Source organism: Sitodiplosis mosellana, unplaced genomic scaffold (assembly GCF_009176505.1).
Source record: "Sitodiplosis mosellana isolate CC-2019 unplaced genomic scaffold, AAFC_SMos_1.0 Smas_scaffold_6226, whole genome shotgun sequence".
NCBI lineage: Eukaryota > Metazoa > Arthropoda > Insecta > Diptera > Cecidomyiidae > Sitodiplosis > Sitodiplosis mosellana.
In genome coordinates, this window is record NW_022601467.1 from 22,990,848 (window position 1) to 23,017,610 (window position 26,763).

General features: G+C 35.4%; 4 protein-coding genes and 2 long non-coding RNA genes across 55 annotated transcripts in view; 4 read left to right on the forward strand and 2 right to left on the reverse strand.

Annotated features, from left to right (window-relative positions):
* LOC129578439 (neurabin-1) overlaps positions 1–4,138 on the forward strand; it is a 52,726-nt gene extending 48,588 nt beyond the window's left edge. For 30 of the 50 annotated variants that reach the window (XM_055467010.1, XM_055467007.1, XM_055467009.1 and 27 more), the window contains 9 exons: positions 44–230; positions 543–596; positions 719–928; positions 1,125–1,677; positions 1,749–2,118; positions 2,264–2,382; positions 2,472–2,492; positions 2,639–2,871; positions 2,956–4,138. In XM_055467010.1, the coding sequence (XP_055322985.1) occupies positions 44–230; positions 543–596; positions 719–928; positions 1,125–1,677; positions 1,749–2,118; positions 2,264–2,382; positions 2,472–2,492; positions 2,639–2,871; positions 2,956–3,234 (2,026 nt within the window). In that variant the 3' untranslated portion in view covers positions 3,235–4,138. The remainder of the gene's footprint in view (positions 1–43; positions 231–542; positions 597–718; positions 929–1,124; positions 1,678–1,748; positions 2,119–2,263; positions 2,383–2,471; positions 2,493–2,638; positions 2,872–2,955) is intronic. The other 20 variants (XM_055467030.1, XM_055467034.1, XM_055467037.1 and 17 more) reach the window with 3 other exon arrangements.
* Positions 4,139–6,235: 2,097 nt separating this feature from the next.
* LOC129578455 (purine nucleoside phosphorylase) lies at positions 6,236–8,564 on the reverse strand. Its single transcript, XM_055467094.1, has 3 exons — positions 8,169–8,564; positions 6,613–7,273; positions 6,236–6,550 (listed from the first exon to the last, which is right to left on the reverse strand). The coding sequence occupies exons 1-3, from the start codon at positions 8,330–8,332 to the stop codon at positions 6,365–6,367; spliced, it is 1,011 nt and encodes a 336-aa protein (XP_055323069.1). The 5' UTR covers positions 8,333–8,564; the 3' UTR covers positions 6,236–6,364.
* An 821-nt stretch (positions 8,565–9,385) lies between these two features.
* On the forward strand, positions 9,386–18,003 carry LOC129578447 (uncharacterized). Its single transcript, XM_055467071.1, has 5 exons — positions 9,386–10,127; positions 10,199–10,338; positions 14,026–14,528; positions 14,610–15,313; positions 15,390–18,003. Exons 2-5 carry the CDS (start codon positions 10,230–10,232, stop codon positions 16,048–16,050), a joined length of 1,977 nt encoding a protein of 658 aa, XP_055323046.1. The 5' UTR covers positions 9,386–10,127; positions 10,199–10,229; the 3' UTR covers positions 16,051–18,003.
* Positions 10,119–13,197, reverse strand: LOC129578466 (uncharacterized). The gene is made up of 5 exons (XR_008689104.1): positions 13,048–13,197; positions 11,840–12,976; positions 10,846–11,727; positions 10,541–10,755; positions 10,119–10,346 (listed from the first exon to the last, which is right to left on the reverse strand). It is a non-coding gene; the product is annotated as an uncharacterized LOC129578466 (long non-coding RNA).
* Positions 18,004–18,129: 126 nt separating the features above from the next.
* Positions 18,130–21,772, forward strand: LOC129578452 (uncharacterized). The gene is made up of 5 exons (XM_055467091.1): positions 18,130–18,353; positions 18,768–20,173; positions 20,276–21,047; positions 21,117–21,464; positions 21,595–21,772. The coding sequence occupies exons 2-4, from the start codon at positions 19,562–19,564 to the stop codon at positions 21,314–21,316; spliced, it is 1,584 nt and encodes a 527-aa protein (XP_055323066.1). The 5' UTR covers positions 18,130–18,353; positions 18,768–19,561; the 3' UTR covers positions 21,317–21,464; positions 21,595–21,772.
* A 277-nt stretch (positions 21,773–22,049) lies between these two features.
* Positions 22,050–22,791, forward strand: LOC129578465 (uncharacterized). The gene is made up of 2 exons (XR_008689103.1): positions 22,050–22,421; positions 22,579–22,791. It is a non-coding gene; the product is annotated as an uncharacterized LOC129578465 (long non-coding RNA).
* The last annotated feature ends 3,972 nt before the right edge of the window (positions 22,792–26,763 follow it).

Genomic DNA, 26,763 nt, shown 5'->3' on the forward strand with positions numbered 1-26,763 from the left:
GAGTCGAAAAAAATCGAAATAAAACGTTTTCATATCTTTTCAGGCAACAAGAGGAGTATTTGAGACGAACAATCGACTATTCCGAGGATTCGACACAACCAGCTTCGGCAAATTCAAGCGTTTGCGAAGGACCTACAAGCCCACTTATCATTGATAATACACTCAATTCGATGGAAGCTGAAGCAAAACACTCACAAGAAGTAGAGTCCTTGAAACGTCTTCTACAAGAGGTAATTATAATTTGACCTCTATTGAATAAATGATTCCATTTTCTTATAAATTTTTGACTATTTGACTAACCATGCAGCACAAAGCGGTAAATACGAAATTTTTGCTTATTTTGTTTCAAACTCTCTTGAAAGAGACTCATTTTTGTAAAGTGTATCCTGCTTTTTGAGCCAAAAACATATATTTATATAAATTTTCTTATACTTTCTACAATATTTTTTAGGCATTGCATATGTTGATTTTTCGTTTGCATTATTTGAAATTGGGTTGAATTTCATTTTTTTTATCATTATTATTTTGATCTTGATTTTTAGAGCCAAAAGAAATTCACTCAATGTGAAGAAGAAAAAAATATTTTACTGGCTAAGGTAATGTGCTTTGATTTTTCATAATTTAAACAACTATTTTTACTAACTGTTCGTAAATATTAACGCTCCGAACATCCAACAGTATGGTATTCTTTTAATATTTGGCTTGAATGCAATTTTAGCTCGTCAAGTTAGAAGCAACTGGTAATGAGTCAGATTTGATCGCTGAACGTTTAAGACAGACTGAGAAAGATTTGTCGCAAGCACGGCGGGAATCTTTAAACTTTCAACAACTGTTACAACAGTCTCAATCGCAATTTACCACACTTGATCGGAAGTATAGCAAAGCAAAACGTCTTGTTCGCGAATACCAACAACGGGAAGTCGATATGGTATGTTTCATGCTAATATTTAAAAGAGAAAGTATTTCATACCAATAAGTTGGTTTTTTCTTTCGAAGACTTATCCCAACAATTTTAACCACCTTCGGGTTCAGTACATACACCTACGTCATGAAATTAATAAACTGTCATTACAGCAACAATGCTCTTCTATTAATTATTAAATAAATAAATGATTTATTCACAGATCCAACAAGAAGAGTTCTATTTGCAATTGTTGCAAGAAAAAGACTGCGAATACAACGCACTAGTGAAGAAATTGAAAGACCGAGTGATTCACCTGGAGCAAGAGTTACAAGAAACGCAACGGAAAGCCGGATTACCCATTTACTTACCGTATGATGGCGCAAGCCTTCGTCTTACACCACAAATGACTCGAAAACAACCACCAAAACGATTTCAAAAAATTCCACTGGAAACTGGTCTATCCGACACCGAAATATCGGATTTTTCACCGGATGGTGAGGATGATGATAAAACGGCAACTGTTGAACGAAAAGTTCCACTTAAAGATGAATTAGATGCAGCGGTGCCACAACACGAACTACTCGATACTGCTGTAAATAAATCGAAAAGTGACTTAGTATCACGTGGCTTAGCAAAACGATTGCCATCGGGTAAAAAAAGCTTAAGCAGTTCTGATTGTGCATTAAATGAAAGCGAAGAAGAGGTCATCGAGCCCATGCCCGTGTCCATTTCTAATGCCAAACATAATGGCCATAGTTTTGTGGGTTTAAAAGGTGCAATTTCACTCAGTTGATTTTCCATTTCAACAATAATATTTATTAAAAATAACTTCTTTATCTATTAGCGAACGACAATAACAACAACAATGGAAACAAGAAACGGTTTGAAAGTGCACCACTATACGCACAGGTACACAAAGAGCACACAAGATCGAATAACGATAACCAAAACCAAAACTCCAACAATCACTTCGTTCCACACTCAACAATACCAAATATTTACAAGAATGCGAGTGATAGCGCACCAATAAGCTCACCATCTTATAACAATGAATTGAGTAGCTCTTATGACAGTATTTTGAGTTCAAACGACAAACTATCGGATGTTGGCCAAAATACAGACAATTGGATGTATCCTAGCAGACGACGCGGTACGAAAACACCACCATCATCGTTTAGTGATCAGCTTGCATCAGTGTTGTCTGAACGCGAAAGGTGAGTACTCTGTAAAATATAATGGAATTCATTCTAATTATTTCTAAACAACAAACGAATATATACGAATATGTATTTTACGTATGATGAATCAAATGAATTTGAGGTTACGTTCTAACACATACAATTATTGAAAATATTCTAGTCGCCGCCTCGGGGATGGATCGTCTCGAGATTCAAGCGACGATTTTTCTGAATTGAATCGTGCGCAAAGCCAAGCCATTTCAATGTCACAAACTCTTTTAGTGGAAATCAGACAAGCAGGTGAAATAATAATTGATTATATATGAAATTTATAAAATTGCCTATAAATAGAAATTAAATAATGATTTAATTTTTTTTCCATTTTTCAGTTAACGAGGCTCAACCAAAAGGTGAATATTTAAATCTTAATTTTTTTTAATTTCTTGGGTACCTGGATTTTTGACATAACCAATGATTTTGATTTTACTCGACTTGATATTAATTAATTCTTTATCAACTTGACTTGGGTACCTATTCTTGTCTGTTTGTGATTTAGTTAAAAACGTAATTCCACAAACACTTTCTCCTCCGGGAACAGCCCCATGGCTCCGGGAACAGCAAGGGCCTCCATCACCATCAAGCATTTCAAGTAGTGGTTCAACATCACCAGGCTATTCACCAAGTCGGACAGTCGGTGACTTATCAGGTTCAAGTACCAGCTTTTCGAGCGAACGGAAAAATGCACATCACTGGCAAAATGGACCGGTCCAAGAATGGACTAAAGAACAAGTAACGTTTCCGAATATATACTCGATGAGCATTTTTCAAATTTTCGATAAACATTATCTTTTTATTTGAATATTGACTATTCAGGTTTGTCAATGGCTTTTGGCTTTGGGTCTTGAACAACACACTCCAAAATTTTTGGAACACGGCGTTGAAGGTGGCGCATTATTACAATTAGATTCACGTGACTTGAAAATTCTAGGCATTGGTGGTGATGACAAACGATTGTTCAAGCGAAAATTGAAAGAACTGAAGCATATTGTTGAGAAAGAGAAGCGGCAAATGGAGAAAGATCGAAAGGAACGTGAAAAAATGATCCGAAAGGCCGAGAAGAAAGCTGAAAAAAATGCATCTAAAAAGAAGTAGATGCAAATACCCATTTGGCGCCACTTATCGAATTTAGTAGTGCACTTTAAAAAATTGACATAGAATTTTTGATTTTCTTGAGCTTCTTCTGAAGCTAACATGTATTGGACTTACAAATCGAACTACGTTACAAGCATCCACGAACAAGGAAAAGGGCACATACAAGGTGTATTTGCTGTTAGTAAATTTTGTAATTTTGGTTCAGATTTATGAATTTTGTGTATACATGTTTGGAACGAACAATTTGCATCGATAACACTGGCTCCAATTACCATTTTTTTACCAAGAGATTGAATTCAAAAGACGCCGTTGCAACTCTTCGAATCACATTAGACTGGCTACTCCTTCGACCCCAAGGAAGTACCTTTCATATTGTTCATGAAAGCAAAAGATTTTCAAATCTACAAGCCAATGAATACAGTGTTATACAATTTGGGTTTGTAATCCCCAAAAGAATCTGGCATCTGAACAACTAGGAAAACTTTTATGCATCCCTGGATCTACAAAAAGAAACAAAGAATAAACACTATAATTTTTAAAATATCAATGAACTACCTAATTATAACATGAATTTGTACAAGAAGTTTTTTTTTCAACAAACTTAGTTGTAAATCAGCATTCCAGCGAATATGGAATCTACTTAGACGAATTTTTTTTTCAATCCAATAAAAGACGTCATTATAATTTAATAAAAATAATATAATAAAAGTAGCACCGTGACTATATAAGTTGTAGCCCATTGTAGCCAGTAATGTGAAAACTGTTCAAAATAGATACTAACCCATTTGGTCAGACCTATTTAAGAATTCAAACACTGTAGACATTGAAATGGTAAAATAATAGTGAAGAAATAAAAACGAAATGAAAAAATAAAAAAAAGAACGAAAAAAACCTAAACCAAAAAGGATTTCATTAAGTCATACGAAAAATATGTGTCAAGCGAGTTTTTGTATAGAAAAATGTCAAAACCAAGACCTCTTAATATTTCATTTTCAAACAATTTGATGGTTTTCTACGTGAATGAGATTTTTATGAAACTTTTCACATTTTAATAATCAATTCCGTTTTGCACACATCTTGACATTTAAAATTTTTAATTCCAATATATTCGTCCTTCAAAACTAAAACAAAACGAAATAAAAAAATATTTCCAATATGCAGTATTGTATTCAAACAAATATTGATTGAATTTAAATCGAGTGACAACTAAATACAGAACATATAAAAATATTTGCTTCTAAAAAATTAATCGTAAATTAATGTGTCAATACACTTTACCAAATGATTCTCAGAAAAATTACGAAGATTTAGGCCAACATCCTTATATTTGAAGAAATTAAACATCTTAAAATGTGGAAAAAGTATATAGCGATACTTCGTTGAATCGGGATCCTTTTAAGACGATATTATTGACATTTATGTATAATCTCACGTTATAGTCTAATGACGTTTCAAAACAAATTATTTTATGATTTCTCTTAAATTATTTAATTTTTCTATATAAGTGGTTCATGAACTGATGAAACGAAAATTAACTTATTCGAATGATTTAATTTATAAATACTGTCTCCTTGTTATGTTTTTTTCTACTTGTTCCCTTCTTTTTCTGATTACGATAAAATAAAAATAAAAGCCATTGATTATATAATAATATGTATTCTTGTTTTCACTCACTTACCATAGGGGAATAAGAGCTAATAATCGCTGCTTCTTCTGCTCATTGAGAGGTTGAACGTTCTTTACAGTAGAAAAAGTGCATTATTCAGAAGGAAGTGAATCAATTCATACAGCATGTAAAATGTGCAATTATATCATCGATTTGGTGTGCACTGTGCACACAACTTCAAATTTCTGATTTCACAGACAATGTCGTTTACATAATGACAGTAGGGTCGTATGTATTATTAGCCTTTTTTCAAGCGTGGATCATAACGGAAAAAAGTGTCTTCGCCATATATCTGAACCCTTGAGAATAGGGGGCAAACCTTAACGAAGTGCGTAGAATCAGGAACCCTAAGGGCTAACCATTTTTTATTGAAAAAGTCTGTTTTTATCGCCAATTTTAATGACATCCGTAAAAAATTGAAAAAATCTGTACATATTGAATTTTATCGTTTAATATCGACTATAAACGTTTGATGTGCTGACGTCATTACCGATTCAAAAATGCTGGAAGTGGGTTTTAGTGGATCCTCAGGATCGTTTAGTACTGCTCCCGGTTCTGGAAGTGGATCCTCAGGATGGGCCAGGGCATTGTCAAACCCAGTCTGGTCCATCCTGAAGATCCACCGAAACCCACTTCCAGAATCGGGAGCAGTTCTGAACGATCCTAAGGATGCACCAAAACCCGCTTCTAGAACAGTATGCATTCGTTAAAGCGAAAAAATTACTGCAAAAATCGGGCAAAATAGACCAAAATGTGATCATATCGGAATTTATTTCTTTAAATGATAAAAAATGTTAAAGTCGATCATTATTGGTTATTTTTAAAACCGTGGTTAGCCCCTAGCAGGAACCTGAAACTAGTTGCACACAAAGAAGAAAAATATTGTTGCAATCATCGCTAAAAAATCGAAACGTTACAATAGTATATTTCCAATAGTTCATATTGTATAACACGATACTCAAGTATGCATTGAGTTTTTGCTCGAAGTGTAGTCTGCATAGTGCATACACAATCTAATCGGGTGTCTGGTATGGGGTCATCGAATCTCCCCATCAATGTAGGGGGTCGAATTGCGTCGTTTTTCTTGTAGTTTTTCTAATTATCAGTCAAATATTGACATTGATCATTTTCCTGTCACAGCATCGCCATTTTTGAACAAACAAATATACAGCTCACGAAAAGAGGATGTTCAGCGCAGTACTAAATAAATATATCAATGCAAAAAAGAAGTGATTTGTCAAGTTTTAAGAAACAATCACCACAATCTTCAGAAAAAACTAAAACCTATACAGAACACTGACAAAGAGTGAATGTTTTGATTAAAAGAATTTCGAATACACTGATAATAGTTATTTAATTCATTCATTCATTCATTTTCGTTACTTAAAACTATGAAAATAAAATATTTTAGCATTGAATAGTGATGTGATTGCCTGAAGAAATTTTGGCCCAAAGATAAGAAATCTATTCAGAATCAATTTCAATGATTAAACGACTAACGAGACTTGCTAACAGATATTGTCGACTTTTGCCCACTTCTACAACTTCTTCGTGGCCAGGCTCCTCATTGCTTTCGTATTCTGTGACGCATTTGTTTGTTATGATGCTGAACGCAAAGGCTTTCATATCACAATGTCTCGCTGTGATTACCTAGGAAAAAAATTATTATATGAATGGTAGTAATGACAACAATTGATGTTCATGTAACTCACCTCATGTACGGTTGACATGCCCACACAATCAACACCAAGAATTTTGAGCATTCGAAGCTCAGCAACTGTTTCATAATTTGGTCCACCCAAACATGTATAGACACCTTCATGTACCAGATTTTCTATACCGAGATCACGAGCAATTTTTAGGGCGCGATGCTTTAAATCGATGTCGTATGCCTTATTCATTGGTGGAAAACGTGGACCGAATCGAGTATCGTTTGGTCCTTGCAGTGGATTGTTGCCAGCAAAACCCATTAGATTAATGTGATCCTTTACAATGACAATATCTCCAACATTGTAATTTTCGTTCAAACCACCAGCTGCATTAGTTGCAATCAAATTGGTTACTCCAACCAATTTCATTACACGAATTGGCATACAACATTTGGCTAATGGATATCCTTCATAGTAATGAAACCGTCCCTGCATACACATCACCGCCACATTATTTATTTTGCCGAAAATCAGCTGACCCGCATGGCCTTCAACAGTCGATACAGGAAAATTTGGAATGCTTTGATAAGGAACTACATCCGCATTTTCAATACTTTCAGCTAATGATCCAAGACCTGAACCACAAATGATACCAATCTTAGGCCGAAACTTTGTACGATCCAGTAAATAATTTGCAATGCTGCTGAGTAATTCATATGAATTGCTGAAAAAATAGAAGAAAGAAACAAAAAAATATTTTAAAATTGTACACACCGATTTGGTTACTGCACAAAACGTGTTCCAGATAGTTGCTTGATTAGACTATGTTGATTACTCATTACAGAAGATTAGAAATGACTTTTTGCCAATTAAACATTTGACTTTTCATGTCATAATACTTTCTCAGAGAAATACTGATTTCCTTCTAGAAAAAATTTAGGGGATTTGATTATTTACGGACTAACTGGATTATGCATTTTCGATGAACACATTTCTGAGTTCTGACACATTATCCGTCATAATGTCGCAGCTATCACAAAAATTTGCACATTATAATGATTGAGTTTAAGACAAGTATATATCACTAATTGACCGTAGATGGATGGTGTAATTAAAAAGTGAATGTTGAACTATTGTATGATAAATCAGCACACAGCCAAACCACGTAGATCGCGTGAATTCATAAATTTAATGACCATTTAAATAGAGATATTTTAATCAAAGGCATGACATTAAAGTACAACGTAACAGTGCTCTGACGAAATCACTGGAAAAAATTTGATTGGAATGTACTCCAATCATTTTGTTGTCATTTTTAATTGATGCATTTGGATTATTGATTTTAATTGGAAAATAAGACATGAAAAGTATTACAATTAATGTGAATAGTTAGGTTTTTGTCGTTTCTTGTCGGCTGACTTAGACAAAATTGCTGAAGTAATCAACATTCTTCACAAACTCATTTAAACAAATCAAGGGCCACACAAATCACCACAAATAATGTCGCGAGATTAAAATGTGCATATCATTTTGACTTAACGGTAATTTTGGTAATTTTCCATATCTTTAGATTGGAAAATAAAAATAAATTGCATTCGAAAATTAAATTCTGTACTTACAATTCTTCAGTTTCATTTGAGCCATTACTGTAATTCTTGAGAAAATTGTGTTTGAACGGAGACCCATTCGGGGATTGATTATACTTTGCACTGTTGCCATTTGTATGGTTGCTGTGGGAGCTGTGACAATCCGATGGAACTTTGATTGAATTCATGTTATTCATTTCGTAATTTTTACGTGTAACTTTCACAAACAAAAATAAGGTATTTAACTTTTAGTTTGGGCAAACCAAAATTGGCGTGGTCTCCAAATGCAAATATGTTATACGAAAAAGAATGAAGAGCAGACGAACGATGTGTCTACGCTTGAATATGTTTTACTGTTTAAGCCTCATCCGTACATACCATCAGCTTATTTATAATGCGACCGGGAAGATCGTATCGCTGTAATTTTCTTGCTCTCCATAAGAAAGGGAGAGAGTATGTGTATTGGTTGTTGTTGAGGATAGAATAATATATGCGATCAGCAAATTAGATGTAGTTGTATTGAAAACAAACTGAGAACATGAAGAAAAGGGAAAAGTGAAAAGCAACAGACTAGAAAGAAAAAGACGAAGAAAGAAAATAACACACTGATAACATTCATCGGTAAAATGGTAGGTTAAATGCTTGTTTGTTCACATTTACGAGCTGCCGAAGCGGACGGAACTGTTATTGTGCTGTGAACCTCGCATCCCAGCAATGTATATTATCAATTTTAATGTTATTTTTCATTCAGTAATTGACGAAATATAGCAAGTAAATCAAAACACACATGGGGTAAAATGAAATTCAATAAGATCATTCAAATCATCACTAAGTGGTCTTTCCAGCACATTATCTTCGCACATTCATTCCTTACTTTTTGCTCTGTTGCTTCCCTGTCAGCTGTTGTCGCAAAAACTTATCATGTTCTCATGACACGTTTTTGAGCGCATCACACTGTCTTTACATCCTCACTCTCAGAGTGAGTGGAATTCCAAATGACCGAAATTCGATCAATTTATAGGCAAATGGAGTACTATAAAATTTCCTGCTTCTTAATATTAAAGAATTGAGTTTATCTTCATGGCTAGCTTTTTTCAACTTGGTCTGCAATGCTTATAACTGAAAAATTTCGAACAAATTTCACAAGCAGCAAATTTTTGCTATATCTCTCCTTAAATGCCTGTGAAAAGAGTCGCCATAATTAGTTGGTTCATTAGTCTGATTGCATGTTATTAAGCTTGTTAAGCAGGTATACTGCAAATCAATTACTGAGCATCACGTCATTTTCAGTATCGGTGCATTCCACGTTCCATCCGATTATCATCCTGGCGTGAAACCATTTCCAGGGATTGTGTAACGGCTTTTTTTCGTGTAAAGTAGTAGGTAGTTAATTTTTTTCAAATAATTCATCTGTCGACATTTTTGGAGTAAGTTTGTTTACAATCGTTGTATATAAATCTTGACGTATTCATTGTTCTTTATCATAACGGAGCAAATACGTAGTCAGAATTGTTTTTGTTTTTATTTTCAGTTATTTGATTTGGAAGTATCAGTGATTTTTTTGTCTTCATCAAAATGTCAAAAGTTCGTGTCATTGTTTTTCATTAATTGATAGTAATTCCGCATAAGATTAATTTTTTACGATGATTATGTCTATTTGATAGTTTTGTTGTTACAAATATGTTTATTTACACAATTGTTAGATGAAAAAAAAAACGGGAACAGAAAAGTGTTCTGAATGAATTCGCCAGAAAACGAATTCGCTGACATTGTGTCGATGTCATTTGACATTTCAAATGTCATTTCATTCTGGTACAACAACTTTTCTGATTCATTGAAAAAAGCATTACAACAAACTGCAAAAAAGCCACATTCATTATTTGGATTAAAAATGGTGAAAAATTAAAATGAAATTGTTAAAATTATTATGGACTGTTTACAATGAAACAGCTCAAAATTCACAAATGAAAATTCAGTTCGATATCAGTATAGGTAATTTTATTGGTCATTTATCGATTATTACTCGAACCATGTGAATTTTTAAAAGTTTATTCTTCTTTTAGAAATAATCTGGTCAAACAGTTATTGAAAAGAATGCGAAACGGAGATTTGCCACAAGGCATGTACACTCGGATACCACAAAATATTGATTCCGAAAGTGAGGAAGAGTTTCGCTTACAAATGAACAATTGCCAGCTAAAAGGTACCCATCTAACAATTATCAACCCGAATACATCCGATTCCAGGCACATATCCAAGGTTGAATACGGGGATAGATTTAACCGTAAAAGTAACCGTCATAGTGATCCAATTGTGCATGGAATGAATGGAGAAAAAATTGCATAAAATTAGCATCAATACATTCAATACTCTTATTTCAATTGAAAAACAAATCATTTACTAACATGGGTATTTCTGACCTCTTTCGAGCTACACCTACTATACCACAACAATCAGGCTTATCGGAATGAACATAATGTTATATTTTAATTTTTAAATTATTCAATGTGAATGGCGTGAACGACGATCTATGATGCTGGTTAGTTGTTGACAGCAGCTCGCTGGTTGGATAGCCTCTGCAATGTTTCTGGTAACGGAAACTCAAACAAGTCACAGTGTCCTTGAAAATCATACAAGAAAACAATGAATGATGTGTAAATAAAGCACTGCACCTCACATGCAATTCAATCAATATATTATGAGCATTTACCTTTGATCAGGGTACATTTTGCAGCGGCAATGTCACGATGCCATGTCGTCTTGTGTGCTCGTGGCTCAACAACTTCCATCTCATCGGCTCGATTGACGTTCACGTATTCCAAAATTCCACTAGACCCATTTACTTGCCATGTTTTATAGTAGATCGCTACATTTGGGAGTAAATCTGGATTTAGTTGATCTGGATGTGGGACATCATTGCCAACCGCTGGATTTCCGTTGCCCTCTACCGCTTCTTTCTCGAGCAAAAACACTTTCAACTTCTCTTCCCTCATCTTTCGTTTGTTGACCTTGCACACGATCATTGATGGCAGCATTGCTCGTTCCGGTTGCGGCCGACAATCATGGCAGACTTTGAACAGATGTTGTTTCGTGCGTCGATCAAAACGGCCAAAGCACTTGGCGCATGTTAGTGAAGTTTAATACTCGTCGACCATATTAACCACACAACCAGGACACTTTTTCCGTATCATCTTCCGATTGCCCGGGTAGCGCAGTGTCTTTTTGATGCCGATGGGTGAACTGAGCGACATTTGACAGCTCCGAAATGCATAAGAGATGGCTGATGGTTGGTCAACATTCCGGCTATGCTATCGGTCACACTGTTTGATCGAACATACTTGTCAAAATTCGGTCTCGTGTATTTGTCTGTCGTATACACGGCAATGCCACGTTCCGTCCTTTTGAGTCGATGCTGAATGTTGTCCTTCCATTGCCTACCCAATGGCGATGGCATCACCGAATAGAGCGCACGATTTTTACGATCCCACCTCTCTTCCTTGACAAAGTCCTTGGTCCACCGATTTCCCTGTCGATTTCGACCCTTTTGCTTCGTCCAGTAATGATACTGTTTGCTGCTGATCGTGTAGTTCGTCTAAGAAACGAAACGAAACAGAACAAAACAAAGAAATCCGTTTAGATAACAATGAAAATGTCAATGGCATAGCTTCGGTTTATCAAATAAACAATGCACGTATATTGTTTACCTCTTTGCCAGTTTCAATGTTATGTACCGTTGTTGCGTTCCACGTATTCATACCCGGATCAGTTCCACCTTCATTGACAAACTTTTTGTAGTTTTGAACAATGGCCTTTTTGTCCGATTCCATGTTGCTCATTTTCGTTTTGTCAATATCAAATTGTAGCGATACGGCCTGTGAGAGAATTTGGGAACGGAACTTTTTTCTACTGCGACCGAGCCGATAGATTTTCCGCATATCGAAGAATTCGTTCCAATACAACTCCTTTTGTTTTATGAACTATTCGCGTGTGATGAAAATTTGGTTGTATTCGCCTTGCTTTTTCGGTGCGATTTTCAGTCCACACAACAAAGAGTACAATGTTCGATTGTCCAAGTGGGTACGAGTGAAACTGCAAATGGGAATCACTGCCAGATTTTTCACTCTCGGCGGCCCTTTCTCGATGTACTTATGTTGGCCTCGGTCTGTCGGCTGCTGGCAAGTGCACGGACGGTGATTTCGACGTCGGCATCGTTTCAGCTCTTGAAACTCTTCACGTTGGCATCGGCGTACTTCACGATATCTCACACATGTGTTGAATTCATCCAATTGCCGCTGGAGGGAAATCCAGAATGCGATGCTCTTGAACCAGTTCTCTCCCTTTGTGAATCGGCCGATGTTGTTGTTTGGTATGTCCCACCAACTGTTGTCTGTGGCCATTTCAATCAACAACGTACGCCGCTCACGTTTGGCAACATCATCCATGCCATTGATTTCAATATCGTCTTTACCAAAAATTGCCAAACTAATCACACGGTCGATGTCGGCCTCTTCGTATCAAACAACCAACGAAGATTCGAACACTTTTACCCGCAGCCATTCGCGCAGGCGTTTCTTGCTATGCGTCTTCAAGTTGTTTTTTGTGTTCGTCACGTACGGATCTATTAAATCATTCATTGCCGAAATGTCGCATTGGGCCAAACCACTCCATGGCCATCGTCCAGCTGATGCACCATTTCACGAAATTCCGGCAACATATCGTTCGTGTAGATGTAATCCTCCAGGACACCAAAAAAATCATGACCGGATCACCTGTTCGCCATTCTGTTGAAAAAATGCTTTGTGATTTTCGTCGAATGCGCGCTCACAACGGCACAGGAACAACTGCGAGGCAAGTGCGCAAATTTTCGTTGCCATTATTAATTTGTCGGTGACGGCTTTAATCAACTACTCACGGTATTTCTTATGAAGAATGGAACGTAACTGGGTTTTGATTGTTCGTATGTCCGAGTCTTTGTCCTCCTCATCTTTGTCATCCTCAATCTTGTCTGAATCAAGCATCACAATTGGCTTCGGCTTCTTTCTTGATTTTTTGCACTGGTAGCCCATCTGTAATTCAAGAGCAAGAAAAAAACAGAAAAAAATAATATGAGTCGGTAAACGAAAAAAAATGAGGGAAACTAAACCGATATTATGTATTTTCTACCTAAAAACATTGACCAAATTACTTAATTTGAACAAAAAGGATAAAAAACAAACACTATAAATCGAACAATATTCACAACAATCAACTTGCCTTTTCAAATGCTCAGATCAATATGAATCAACCGCCACCCGTTTGACAGCTGAATATGGTTTTGACATTAATACCGTACCGTAACAACTCTACTCACTTCGTGATGAAATTCATGTTTAATCGGTTCCGATATAGAAACTCAATACATTCTCATAACGGAACCAAAGTAAACAAGTGCAACACCAAGCCACCGTAACGAATGAGTCCGTTGTATTGTAATGTATGAGATGAAATAGAAGTGTTGACTCTGCGTTTTCGTGCGACACAAATCGAAATTCTTGTAAGATGTTTGTTTACAATTCGGTTGACACAGAGTAGTAGTTGGAATGGATGTCATTTCAAACGTTTGAATTTTACAGAAGCTGAGTAGCGTTCCGAATATTCATACAGTTGGTTTACACTGAAATTTCAGTCGATTTTGACGAAAAAAAAAGACTAAAAACGTTACATCTTTTAACGTTAAAAATGACTAAATTGCGTTATATGAATTAATCTGAACTAGAAAGAAAGAATTTTCTCGTGTCACGTACACTTTAAAGTCGATTTTTGTTTCCATTGATTCGAAATGTAGCCGAAAAGATCTGTTCAATTGATATTTTTGTTTTCTTTTCCTTTTTTATTATTATGCATCTAAAAGGTAGCCAAATCGTGGCACGAAATCTGAAATCATCAAACATGCATACCACAATGAGTCGATTGCCAGAGTCTTTACCCGATGTACGATTTGCAAATACGCAATCTCACTATTCAAATCACAGTCGAATGCCAAGTGATGCTGATAATGTTGCAATTTTAAATGCAAATCTGAGAAAAACCCAGCCAATGGGCCTGTTAAGGAAAGCCGTCTTCATTATCTCGATATTTTTATGCATTTTTACGGTGATCTTTTTTGTTTGGATTTTACCATGCTCGGAAAGCAATTCTTGTCCAGCAAATCGAATCCATACCCATAATTGGCTGCGCTCTTATGAGCGTGTCGAGCTGAAAGGCACTATCAATGTTGTTCCTGGCATTCGTGGCCGAAGTAAAAATCTAGTGTTCATGTATCGCAGAAATAGCTTTTTCAAGAATGATGACACTCCCAGCACTGGATCTTCAAAACAAAATGGTATTATTTCACTGATTGGTAGTTCAGGGCAGGTTTGTGTAATTCAATCATTTGCTATAGTAGATTTTAGTACAGTTTATTTTAAAAAAATATGTTCATTTCCTCAATTTCAGGTTGCTTGGTATGACGAACTAGCAAACGAACCAAGTATAATCGATTGTAATTTGATCGATGCTGACTCTAGTGGCGACACAGATTGCTTGGTTATTGATGAACTTGGTCAAATGAGCTGCATAAATCCGGTATCAGGCCAATGGATTTGGCATGTGGCTGAAACGAATATTCCAGGAAAATTGAATTTTCCATTAGTTCTGCCCGATATAAACGGTGATGGTGTGAAAGATCTACTAATTGCTAGTACGGTGAATATATCAAACCAGAATCACACGAACAATGCTTTGAAGTTGATATCTGGAGCCAATGGGAAACAAATTGGACGGAGCTACATAGTGAAAAAATGCTCCTTCATTCATCGATTTCACATTGATGCACAGCTTATAATTAGCTTCAATTGTATCATTAACGATACCGATATTCGCATTATGAACCCCTTGCAAGAAATCTACACGAGAGCGATGAATCAAAGTATTTATTTGCCAGAACGAAGTAGTGAAATCGAAAATAATCAGCACAAATTTTATGGACAGCGAAAAGATACACTTCGACAACGTAACATTTACTCAGTCAATGAGAAACAGTTGATTGTGGAAAATAACGGTGTTTGTCCTGAGTCTTGCAATGTTACACTCACAATACTTGAAGAATCGAAAGGAAAGCCAAAAATTCTGAGGAATTTCAATGGTACAAGAATGTATGGGTAAGTAAACTATTGTAATGAGGTTTTAGTTTTCTTTTAACACCGACAAATTCTGTTTTACTTTGTCCCAATAAAGAATGGTTCCAGCACGACTTTCATTCAACAACAGCCAAGATCCATTGAAGTCATCTGTTCATGGTTTTGTAATAAAGTTCTGGGAATGGAGCACCAACGAAACAGACAAATTTACTAGCGTTGCAGATAAAAATTCAATTAATCGTGCAGATAATTCCACCGAATTTAATCGATTTGATAATATTTTGCGTAAAAAACGTTCATGGAATCTAGTACACCCAAACGCAAATGCAAACGAACAAAAACAAGAAACCAGCAATAAGAATGTGCCCGATCCAGTAAATATACCGTCAGCCTTGAACAATAAAATCGCTACCGAAATGATGCTGGCATCACAAATGCGAATAATTAAAGAAACCATTGTACTTATAATATTCAATTCAAGTGATATTCGCATCGAAAACACTAGTCAAAGTAACATCGTGCAGTTTTGCCGAAATGACGGACGGAATGAAGTCTGTCAACCAGATCTGAACTATCAAGAAAATTCAGTGTTAATAGCTGATCTTGATCAAGATGGATCACAAGAACTAGTTTCATATTATTCAACATTCGTTGAGGATGAGAGTGAAGCCAGCAAATGGAAACTGTCCACATATGTCCAATTGTTGCGTTTACAATCCGAGCTCCCAAAATTATATGCTGTCGGTGAAAAGCATTGATTGAACAGTATTGAAGCGGATGATATTCTGCAAATGTATGGTTTGAACACTTGACACATATGATGCGGTTAAAATGAATTCATCAAAGTGAAACATGGAAAAGTAATCCGTAAGAATGAAACATGGCATGTGCCATTTTAAGTATTTCGCATTGCGGTGTTCCGTTTTGATGCAGTTTCGTTTTGAACGAATCCTCTCGCATTGTTACATATAAATGGATCTATATCACATTGTTTCGTTACTCGAATATTTTTTCGTGTGTTTCATTTCAATTGATTCCCGAACTATTGCTAACGTCACACGTATAGAAGTAAAAATCGGTAATATATATTGTTTTCGTCATTATACAATAACAAGGGTAATAACTAGTTATTACCGCTCTTATTACCGAAAATCAGTAATAAGTAATAAGTAATTAGAATACTTCCGAAGTTAGAAGAGAAATCTCCGCTCCATTGCTGCTTCTGAAATTAGAAGATTATCTTCTAATTTCGGAGGCATTTTTATTTCATGCAATGCAGCAATTGTATCGAACGAAACAATTTTTAAATAAAATTATCTATTGGAATCGTTTGACGAAATTAGGAAAATGTGAAATCATTGCTGATTTGAAGCAAATCGGATGCAGAATCAGGGTGCTTCCCGAACAAAATGTTCGATTTTCGTTCAAAAATGAACCAATTTTGTTCAGCGGCTATGTTTATTTCGGATTCAAATTGCTCCAAATTTACTTAAAATTCGTTTCTCTATGAAAAATTACATTCCCATAGTATTTATGAAATTTCAGCTGGAAATAAACATAGCTAATAAATCTTTTTTTTTCGTCTGATAATTCGTTGAATTTGATTGGAATATTGTTGAAATTTTTTTATTGAGGCAGAGCGTCAAAAAAATCGAAATCTTGTTTAAAGTATGGTTCAAAGTTGTATTTTTATGCAGGAGTTTTTATATCGTTCCGGAGTTACTGTAGCACCATTTAGTTGATTTAGTCGTAAAATTATTGCGACAAATTTTGCCTCCAAAATTAGAAGATTTCAGAAATTAGAAGTACCCGAAGTACAAACACCTTCTAATTTCCATTGTATAACGTAAACTAAAGAACGTAATGAGGAATGTAACGAGAAATTCCGTTCATTCATAATCGTTAGTGAAGCCACGTTGCCAAAACCTGTACGTTCTTGTTTGTTTACTGCGCACTACTTATAAACCAATGCATTTCAACCGGCGCTCCGAGGTTTCTATACAAATTTCCCATGTAGACGATTCGAAATAGACAAAAAATCAAAAAAAAAGTTAAAAAAAACATTTTTTTCGATTCTAATACAGCATTTTATGTGCTCCACAACACCAATGGATTGTGTTACCGCCAAATCGAAATTTGTATTCTGTGATAAATACGTGTGACGTCAGCAATAGTACGGGTAAATTAGTTGAAATGAAACACACACAAAAATATTCGAGTAACGAAACAATGCGAGAGGACTCGTTAAAAACGAAACTGTAGACAAAAAATCTATCAGAACGGAACACCGCAAAGCGAAATACTTAAAATGGCACATGCCATGTTTTATTCTTACGGATTTCTTTTCCATGTTCCACTTTAATGGATTGCTTTATTTTTTTCCGTATCTATTTGTCGAGCGAACTAAGTTTCACGTTCATTTTAACCACATCATATGTAAAGCACATTCTGTACTTTGTTCAAGCTTTGAAGACGTATGTTAAAATAATATCGGACCAAACTTCTTAACCTTACAAATAATGTGTAATTTTATCAATTTTGAGCAACGCGTCTATCTAGTCACAGATAATGGAAGTGATATGTAAGTTAGGGTGTTCAGGTTTGGGGAGTCAAATAAGAATATATGATTTCTACGCAGATTTCGGCCCAAAAAATCGGAATCAAACAATAAATCGTCCTTCATTGCTAATAAATTTGGAATTTCACCGAAATATAACCGTTTTTATGTGTTAGTACTAATTGACTCTTTGTAGCTCAAATTGTCTAATGTTCTAAAAATTAGCAATGTGAACCGATCCGTATGGCATTTGACATTCACTTCAGCAGTTTTCGAAATGTCACAGACGCCGCATCATTCATTCCGAGAAAACATACAGCGTTGTGAACACGAAGTCAACAAATTGAAACTCTTACATTTTATCTTACAATTTAAACTGGAAATTTACATTGCAATTTAATTTATCTACGATTTTGCTGGTATTTCATTTCGTTTTATTTTCGATTTACGTGCGTTTTGTATCGATTTGATCCGGAGTTCACATTGAATTCAAGTCGCCAAAGTGTAAGTAAACTTGATCATTTCAATCTCTTCTTCTTATTGTGGAATTCATTTTAAAAACGTTTTATAAGCATTTATAACGTGAAATATATTGAACATATCAACAGTAATATTAGATTCCATGTACAAAAGTAATGAATTTCACAATAATTCTGCAGTACATAGTTCTGTTACATGTGATGGTGAAATACGTGTGATGGTGAAATTCATTTTATGCAATGAATTGAGTCCATTGTTCGGAGAAGAGAAACAGTTAATCGATTACTGTTCGAACTCAAATTGAATCAATGCCATTGTTATCAAACCGAAGTCATTTTTGTGTGTCTCATTCTGTTGTCATTTTCAAACTAAATCGAATTTAAGTTTCAATATTATTCGTTTTCAAACTAAATCGAATGTGTGTTTTTTTTCTTTCAGTAGGACAATGGCGAATCGTTTCAAGCCATCAATACCAGCGGAGGGAGAGACGAAAGATGAAATTACGACGATCAAATGTGCGCTAAAGACAATCATTCGCCCACAATACCAGCAAGCATTGATGAGCAAAATAACGGATCTGAGTTTGCAAGCCACTTCCATTTGTGTTTTGGGCTCATTGCTGTTCTTGTTTGAGGTGCAAAAGGCATTCGAATATAGGCGTCGAGAACAATAATTTCGCATTGTTTGGTGGAAGTGGAGAAGATAAGATCAAACTCTGCTTTGAACAAGTGCTATGGCACAACAATCAGCCACCAAAACCGAAGTCAAGGTATAAACCAAGCGGAACAAAGCCACGAGGACCACGAGCAGAGCTGCCACGTATCGATCCTGAATTCAAGGCAATTGTCGAAGGTCTTGACGACTATCATCGTATCGATTGGCCCAACAACAAAGATTTCTGCAATGGCCTTAAGCATTTGAGCAATCAGTACACAGATAACGTGGTCACCAATCTTGAAACGCATGCTAACAAACACATCACCCAGTACTTGGTACTGAAAGTGTTTGAATTGAACTCAAACTTGGAAGAGGATGGAGAGAAATTTTTGCCAAGTGACATCGAAAATGTTGTCAAGTTGATCATCAAGCAAAAAGATATCAAAGTGCCAAGTCGCGATCCAAACAAACTTGTACGGTGTGAGGTGTTGTATGATATCGTGAGAGATTGCAATGTGTTCCCAGAAATCGATCTGCATGACCTTACAACTGACCCAAAACATTGGTATAAGGCCATGCCAATGTACCTATCTATGCAGCGCGAGATAGAAGAGTACAATTCGGAGTGGCCACATCAGCGCCGACCCAAACATAAGAAAAGAAAGCGAAAAAAGACAAAAGGAAAATGGAAACGCAAGCGCAGCCAAATGCTCGACAACCCAGATTTTCGGCCATTCATCCGAAATTTAGTAGTGGTGCCGATGTGTGATTTCCGGCGTACGCACTTCAGAATCGATTGTTCATCCATGCACCAGGTGTTGTCTTCGCAAAAATTGCTACCGAAAGTGGAAATCGAGAATAAAAAAGGAACAACAAGCACGAAAACGATTCAACAAAAGGATTTCAATCATTCGAGAGATTATTGGTGGAATCAGTATTTTTACATGCGAAAAATTCGACGATTCGTACGTGCCAAAAAGCAGTTTGACTTTTCCATAAACACCGATGGAATCTCTGTGTCTCTCCAGTACTCGGCCAAAAAGAAGACAGACAACAAAGAAATCGACCAAAAATCTCGCATCATTCAGAAGATTGAGGATGGCACAATCAAAAATTATTCGGGCGTTGATTCAGGTGTGCGAAGTTGGAATACCACAACAACACACGACATTGAAACTGGCAAAGAAGTAAGTTTTGTATACATTCGAATAAGTTGTGTGTATTTTAATAGAAAATGCTCAAGTGCCAAAACTCAATAACTATACCTTTTTTTCTATTTATTTTTTCAGACCAACTTTGTAATGTCGAGCAAGCAATTCCACTGGCAAACAGGTCAAAAGGTGCGAAATGCCAAAGCAGCGCGATGGACCAAAAATTTCGTCGAAATGGAGCGCGCAGACAGAGAAAATCGTGATCTGTATCCAGTGATGCCGTCGCCAAAAGGGTCAATGTGGCTGAACTACATCAAACATCGAGTCAAGATGATGAAGCATGGAATCTGCGCTTACTCGACTGCCAAATACACTCGACTCGCCTTGGACAAACACATCAAGAGCAGTAGTGTTGTCGACGAATGGGTGAATAAGGTGACCGATAAGAAACCGACTCTGTTCTTTTTTGGTGCTGATGGCGAAATACCACCTGATAGCCCAATAAGTATCAAGAAGCACGTGCGCTGCCCAGGGGTGCGTAAGACTTTGAGGTCAATAAAGAAGCGCCGAGATTGTTTCATACAATTGGTGGACGAATGGGGAACATCTCAAACCGACGCAAGATGTATGAATCGATTCCAAAACCAGAACAAAGCGGCCAGATTCAAGAAATGCCGATGCGTACCCGACGCCAGAACATTGCTGCCAACGAAAATTGTGTCAAAGTTGGGCAAAACGGATCTATCGATCTACCGACAGTTGCAACGCGCCATGAACGAAGAAGCATTGGTAGGAGACGAGCGTTTATTCCCAAAAGTAAAATGTTACTACAAAAACTGGCGATTAAACCTCGAATGCTCTGTGATTTGGCATCGTGACGTCGTGGCTGCTAAGAACATTCTACTGAAAGGTAAGGCTAATTGACGCACAATTTCGATTGAATGATTTTTTAAGAAGTTTCATTTGTTTAATTGTTCAGGACTATGGACATTACTGGGACTTCCGATACCAGAGGCGATCAATAGGTATTGGCGCGAAGCTGCTGAAGCAGCCGCTGCTGTTGCCGCTGCTGCTGCCGCTAGAGCAACCGCTGAAGCAGCCGCTGCTGCTGCCGCCATCGTGGATAATGATGTAGAAATGTTCGAGTACGACCAGCAGCCAGCTGATCATGCTGTCTAATCAGCACATTGCAAACAAAAAAAAAAAAACAAATGTAACATTAGTTATTAAAGGCTATCCCGATCATGTGGGATAGTTGCGTTGAAGCAAGTTGACTCCCCATCTGGTTGATGTTAACTGCGCAGGAGTACTCTAGTGGGTCGTTTAGGTAAGCATTATTCGATTTTGCAAAGAGTTTTTTTTTCTTCTGGAAGTGTTGTATAACGCTCTATTAATGCTACCAGTTGACATAAAATTGGCTTCTCTTTAAATTTATGCTATTCATTCTTCTTTTTCAGATTAGCTGAACACCCTAATGTAAGTGTCGTGTATTAGAATTAAATATGATCATGAAACATTTTATTTAAAAAATGAACGTAAAGCTTTCCCCTTTTTATTAATATTTTTTGTTTAATTTTTATATCTATTTCATAAGATTTTGTTGTAATAAATGACAAGTGTTGATATTAATATAAATCCTAAGGTTTGTTTCAATGCTTTTAATTTATCTACAAATCGAATTTGAACATTTCATTCTTCGATGGGGAGATATTGCCTTGGTTATGCGCTGGCACCACTAAAATTTCAAAAAAGAATGATGCCTAATAGCACAACTACACACACATGAAAAATGACATACATTCGTTTTTCTCTAGCACTTGAACTATTCACCAACGCACACCCATACAACCGTGCCAATGTTTGTCTGTATAACGTGTATACAATGTATACCTTGATACTATGGAAAAAAAAGTGTTCATTGTGTGTGACGTTTTCCCATTGACGGCTAATACCATTTTTAGAGAAAGTTTTACGTGAAACTTTCGTCAACAAAAAGGCTGTTTTTAAAGTAATTTTATTGCGATTTTAATCATTTATTCGATAAAATGAGACACATGTAAATGTATGAAAACTTTGAGATTTCGACGTTGGAAGAAAAAAAAAATACGATACTCATAAATTTTTATTGAAACATTATGTGTTATTGTTTGTCTAGTTAGATGAAATCGAATCAATAGAAAAATAAATTCGTGGGCTATAATTTTTTGGTAATATCTCCAGGATAAACAGTTTGTGTACGATTTCTGCCCGTTTTGTTCAATTTATATTCAACCAAACAACCTTCGTATGTGGATTATATCGAGTAATTTCTACAGTGAATGAATATATTGGTTATACGAACGCCAAATGATCGAAAATAATCTGCTTGATAATCATTATATATGAAGTAATTTTAAATCTGGTTAAAAAAAGCACCGATATTCTTTGGAAAATATTTTCAGTTGGCTTTACAAAGTCATCGATTAAATTCATTATCATCACCATGAATATGGCGTCAACGTTCGAAGAGGAACAAAGTTTGAGAGAATGTGAAAATTACATTCAATCACATAATATTCAACGTGTACTAAAAGATTGCATCGTACAATTGTGTGTAGCCCGTCCAGAGAATCCAATTTCATTTTTACGGCAGTATTTTCAAAAATTGGAACGGGTAAGTTAAATACAGATGCTCTGATCTTTTTAACAATTCTAAAATACCTCAAATCAAACAAATATAATTGGTTCAGCGTCAAATAGAAATATGAAAAAGCGTTCGCATTGTTAGTGCTTACCTAATTGTTTGTCATTGGAAGTGTCAAAGGTGTGTTAAAATGACCGTTCATGTTCATGCTCATTTTGAAGCAAACGCAAACGCAAACGTGATTGTTTTGATACAGCATCTTGCTATTTTATTTTATCATAAGATGTAAAATTTTATTATTACTTCATCTTGAACACTGTAGTATTAACACAACTCCCTCTCACTGTAGTTTTTATTGTTGTGTACTAAAAGATGTGTGATGCTAAACAGAAATAATCGAATTTACCTATTTGGAATAAACAAAAATAATTTTCATACAAAAAAATACTAGTAAATATGAGTGATAGATAGTCTGTGATATCAATTATACAATATGAAAAGCAAAACATTCCATATTAATCGATGGAATTGACTCAACGCATTCAGGCGTCCCTATTATTAACATTTATATGTCTAACGTGGACCAGAAAACAATATAACAATTTATAAGCTACAGCGCAATACTAAGAAATCTCCATTTGAGACACGAAAAAATAATAGAGATTATACCGTTATAATTCACACAAACAAAAAAAGAGGCGATTTGATTGACCGGTGGCAACAACACATAACATACAGCTAGACTTTATAAACAAACTTGGTGTCAAATGTCAATCTATGGCGATTCATACACAGCTGTTCGCCCTAGTTTCAGAAGCTATCTTTTAATTTTTGGTGGTTCTATGAGTTTTAATTAGCCATTCTTCCTCTCCCTCTTCTTTCGAAATAAGACTTGACTACTCCAGCGATATCTAACGTTAATTTGTAATCACATACAAAGCCAAACAATCAAGATTGATTTCTGGTCAGTATTCTCAAATATTGATAGCGTTACATTAGCATAAGAATTTGATTCTTGGCATACCCCTAATATTTACGGTACAAAATTACAAAAAAAGTAAAATTAAATATCAATTTCTTCTGTTTGGTTAAATTAACGTCGGTTTACTTTATTACCCCAATAAAAAATATTCAAAAAGGCCTATCTACCTTGTATGTGTGTATTCCATTTTTTGATTGTTAGAATACGTATATCATATGAATTTCTTATACGATGCGTATGAAGAACTAACTATGTTCCATGTCAAATGTCGCATGGAAACCTCTTTACTTGAAATATATTTGAAAACAGACAGAACAAGGGGAATAAGCATATGAATACACACACTATTACCAACAACTGGAACAATGAAGCAAATGCGTGTGCACATCATACCTGCCACCTTTTTGTGTAGTGCGTGTACTTTTCGAACTTTTTTCAATCAATATATTATCCACGAATCATGAAAAATCCTTATTCATGTTGTATTTTGTTTCTATCACTTTTAGTTGTGCGTTCACTTTAGTTTCAATTTCTTTTCTAGCTTTAGTGTTCATCAGTTGTTTCGGGGAAATGGAATACTAACACGAATAAAAAATCATTGTGTAATTTTGATTGCATGCAAAATAATACAATACTTGGAAATTTAGTTTAATTCAGAACATACATTGATCGACAGCATAATGACGATTTTTTGATAATGTGAAAAGATACACAATTTACAAACATAAAATCACATGATAACGTGCATTACAAGATAAATAAAAAAAATACATTTATTCGATTAAAAGAAACAATTATATAGAATATATATGATCTGTTTATGTATAGAAAAAATTATATATAGAAAAGTTTGATATGGGCAATAATATTGTAGCAAGTGTGATGAAAGTCTTCGATCGTAGCCATTTGGAAATCGAATCAATAAGTGCTAAAATTGATCGTGCAAAAATCAATGGTATTCTTGAAACGCACGAAGTATGTGTTACATATACGGGAAATTCTCCTGATCATAATGAGTATCAGGTACACAAATTTGTATAGGCATTGAAAAGGATTATATGTACAAGTCTAGTTGAACTCCCCATAGATAATTTCAAACATTGTATTATGATCACAGAAATTGCACCCTTCAGTCATGTATTGAGAGACAGTAGACCGTTTCGTCATGTTGGAAAGTCAAACCCAACTTATACATTCTAAATCAGTAGAGCCGGAATATTTCAAATATATAATTTTTTTGTTATAAAAATTATTCCCGCGAACAAAATTGCGAATCAATAAATAAACGAATTTGAAAGGTTTTATCATAAACCGTACAATACGTTTGAGTCACGCGTTATTGCAAAGTTACGAGATATATGTATTTTTGATATCACAGTGACGAGCTATTGTTTTTATGAAAACGCATTGGAGTACCAAAGGGATTTCTGAAAGAGGTTTCCCGAACTGGAAAATTGTCTTACAAAATTTTCAGGGAGCCGATTTCTGAGTGATTTAAATATTTTTTAGTATTTCATTGACACCGCCAAAAACTGGCTGAATATTTTCGTTTTTGCAGGAAAATGACTCCAAGAGTCATGGAAAACTTGATCTTTTCGTGTTTTTACATTTGGGGCAAAACAAATAATTTCGATTAGGTAGTGGTTCTCGACTAGTATGAACATTTGATCTATGAGTTGGCTGATACATAAAACTTAACCTGAACATGGTTAGGAACATGTAGGTAGCCGCATGTCAACGGTCCAATATAGCCCAACTTAAACGCGTAAAAAACGAAAGACTATATGAAGCGTTAAACATTGTAATAACGACCCCGATTTGTTCAATATGACTGCAAAAGTCGTCGTTCAATTTATAGAAGAGGTGGTAAATTGAGGGGAAGTTTTATATTAAATTAATTTCCGGCTAATTGAATGATGTTATCATCAATAAGAGCGCTAAAGGATATCCGTATAACTTTTGGGGGGGGGGGATCGAATGGTAGTTGTAGTTTGCATTTCTGATGAGTCATTTTGATGAATTTTTCTGGTTGAAGTTAAAGTAATAAGATGGGATTTCAATGAAATCATTTCATTTTAATACTTTCACTTCAACCAGGTAAATTTCAAAAAACGGCTCACCAGATATGCAAGCTACAACTATCATTTTATTTCTTATCCAAAACTAAGCAAAACTGAGTTTCAGGGATTTTTGAGATATTTATTTCTGATCTGCATTGTTTTGTGCGCCGTATTTTTCAAGAGAAACGAGCGACTCTGTTGTTTGTCAAACATCCAATTATAATAGACGGAAAAATGAATTTTTTTGCATGAAAATAAATTCACGTGTCGTTTATTCAGATAAAATTTCAGTCGAATTTTTTTTGTGCACTTTTACTGAAATTTTTTTACGGGGCATTTCATTTTACAAAAAATTGTTCGCGGGGAGGACTACCAGATTATTTCATTAAAACAATTCTCCATTTTCACAATTACCATTTATCAACCCCTGTACATTTTGTGATTGGCCCAGGGTTGTCAATTTAAATCAAATCAAACAAATCAAATGAAAAAAAATTCCAAATCACAAAAATATACAATTCCTAAAAAAAATGTTGTTTTTCACACACCCAGAATGCAAGCTTGGGAAAAGTAGGAAATGAATAAAACTTCGATTAAAATTTGAACTATGTTCAACCCATTTTAAATGTGGAGATATCACAATATAGGATAAATGATTATGTGGTACAAAATGCACATAACTTAATTTGTACTTTCTTTATGTGGCTTTATTCTGTGTGATAGCTAGCAGAAGCTGAGAAAGTGGCAAGTTCTTTGGAGTGTGATGAATTTGATTCTAATTGCGGTACGAATATGATAAATTTGGAAAGTGAAACCACACATTTACAGAGCAATTTCTAATATTGATTTTAGTGTAAAATGTGTTCAAACTCAGTTTCTCAACGTTTACAATTTATGTTGAGCTTTTGTATTATTTACAGTCTATTTATGTTCCTCGGGATAAAATTTATCCCGGGGTATA

Excerpts from the sequence above, each read along its gene's own strand:
- LOC129578455 (XM_055467094.1), bottom strand. The coding sequence starts at position 8,332 with ATGAATAACATGAATTCAATCAAAGTTCCATCGGATTGTCACAGCTCC. Across the intron at positions 7,274-8,168 it reads TCAAATGAAACTGAAGAATT|CAATTCATATGAATTACTCA; the intron begins GTAAGTACAGAA and ends CTATTTTTTCAG. Across the intron at positions 6,551-6,612 it reads GCATGTCAACCGTACATGAG|GTAATCACAGCGAGACATTG; the intron begins GTGAGTTACATG and ends TTTTTTTCCTAG.
- LOC129578452 (XM_055467091.1), top strand. The coding sequence starts at position 19,562 with ATGCCAATGTACCTATCTATGCAGCGCGAGATAGAAGAGTACAATTCG. Across the intron at positions 20,174-20,275 it reads ACATTGAAACTGGCAAAGAA|ACCAACTTTGTAATGTCGAG; the intron begins GTAAGTTTTGTA and ends TTATTTTTTCAG. Across the intron at positions 21,048-21,116 it reads TAAGAACATTCTACTGAAAG|GACTATGGACATTACTGGGA; the intron begins GTAAGGCTAATT and ends TTAATTGTTCAG.
- LOC129578447 (XM_055467071.1), top strand. The coding sequence starts at position 10,230 with ATGCGAAACGGAGATTTGCCACAAGGCATGTACACTCGGATACCACAA. Across the intron at positions 10,339-14,025 it reads GAACAATTGCCAGCTAAAAG|GTAGCCAAATCGTGGCACGA; the intron begins GTACCCATCTAA and ends TGCATCTAAAAG. Across the intron at positions 15,314-15,389 it reads AATGGTACAAGAATGTATGG|AATGGTTCCAGCACGACTTT; the intron begins GTAAGTAAACTA and ends GTCCCAATAAAG.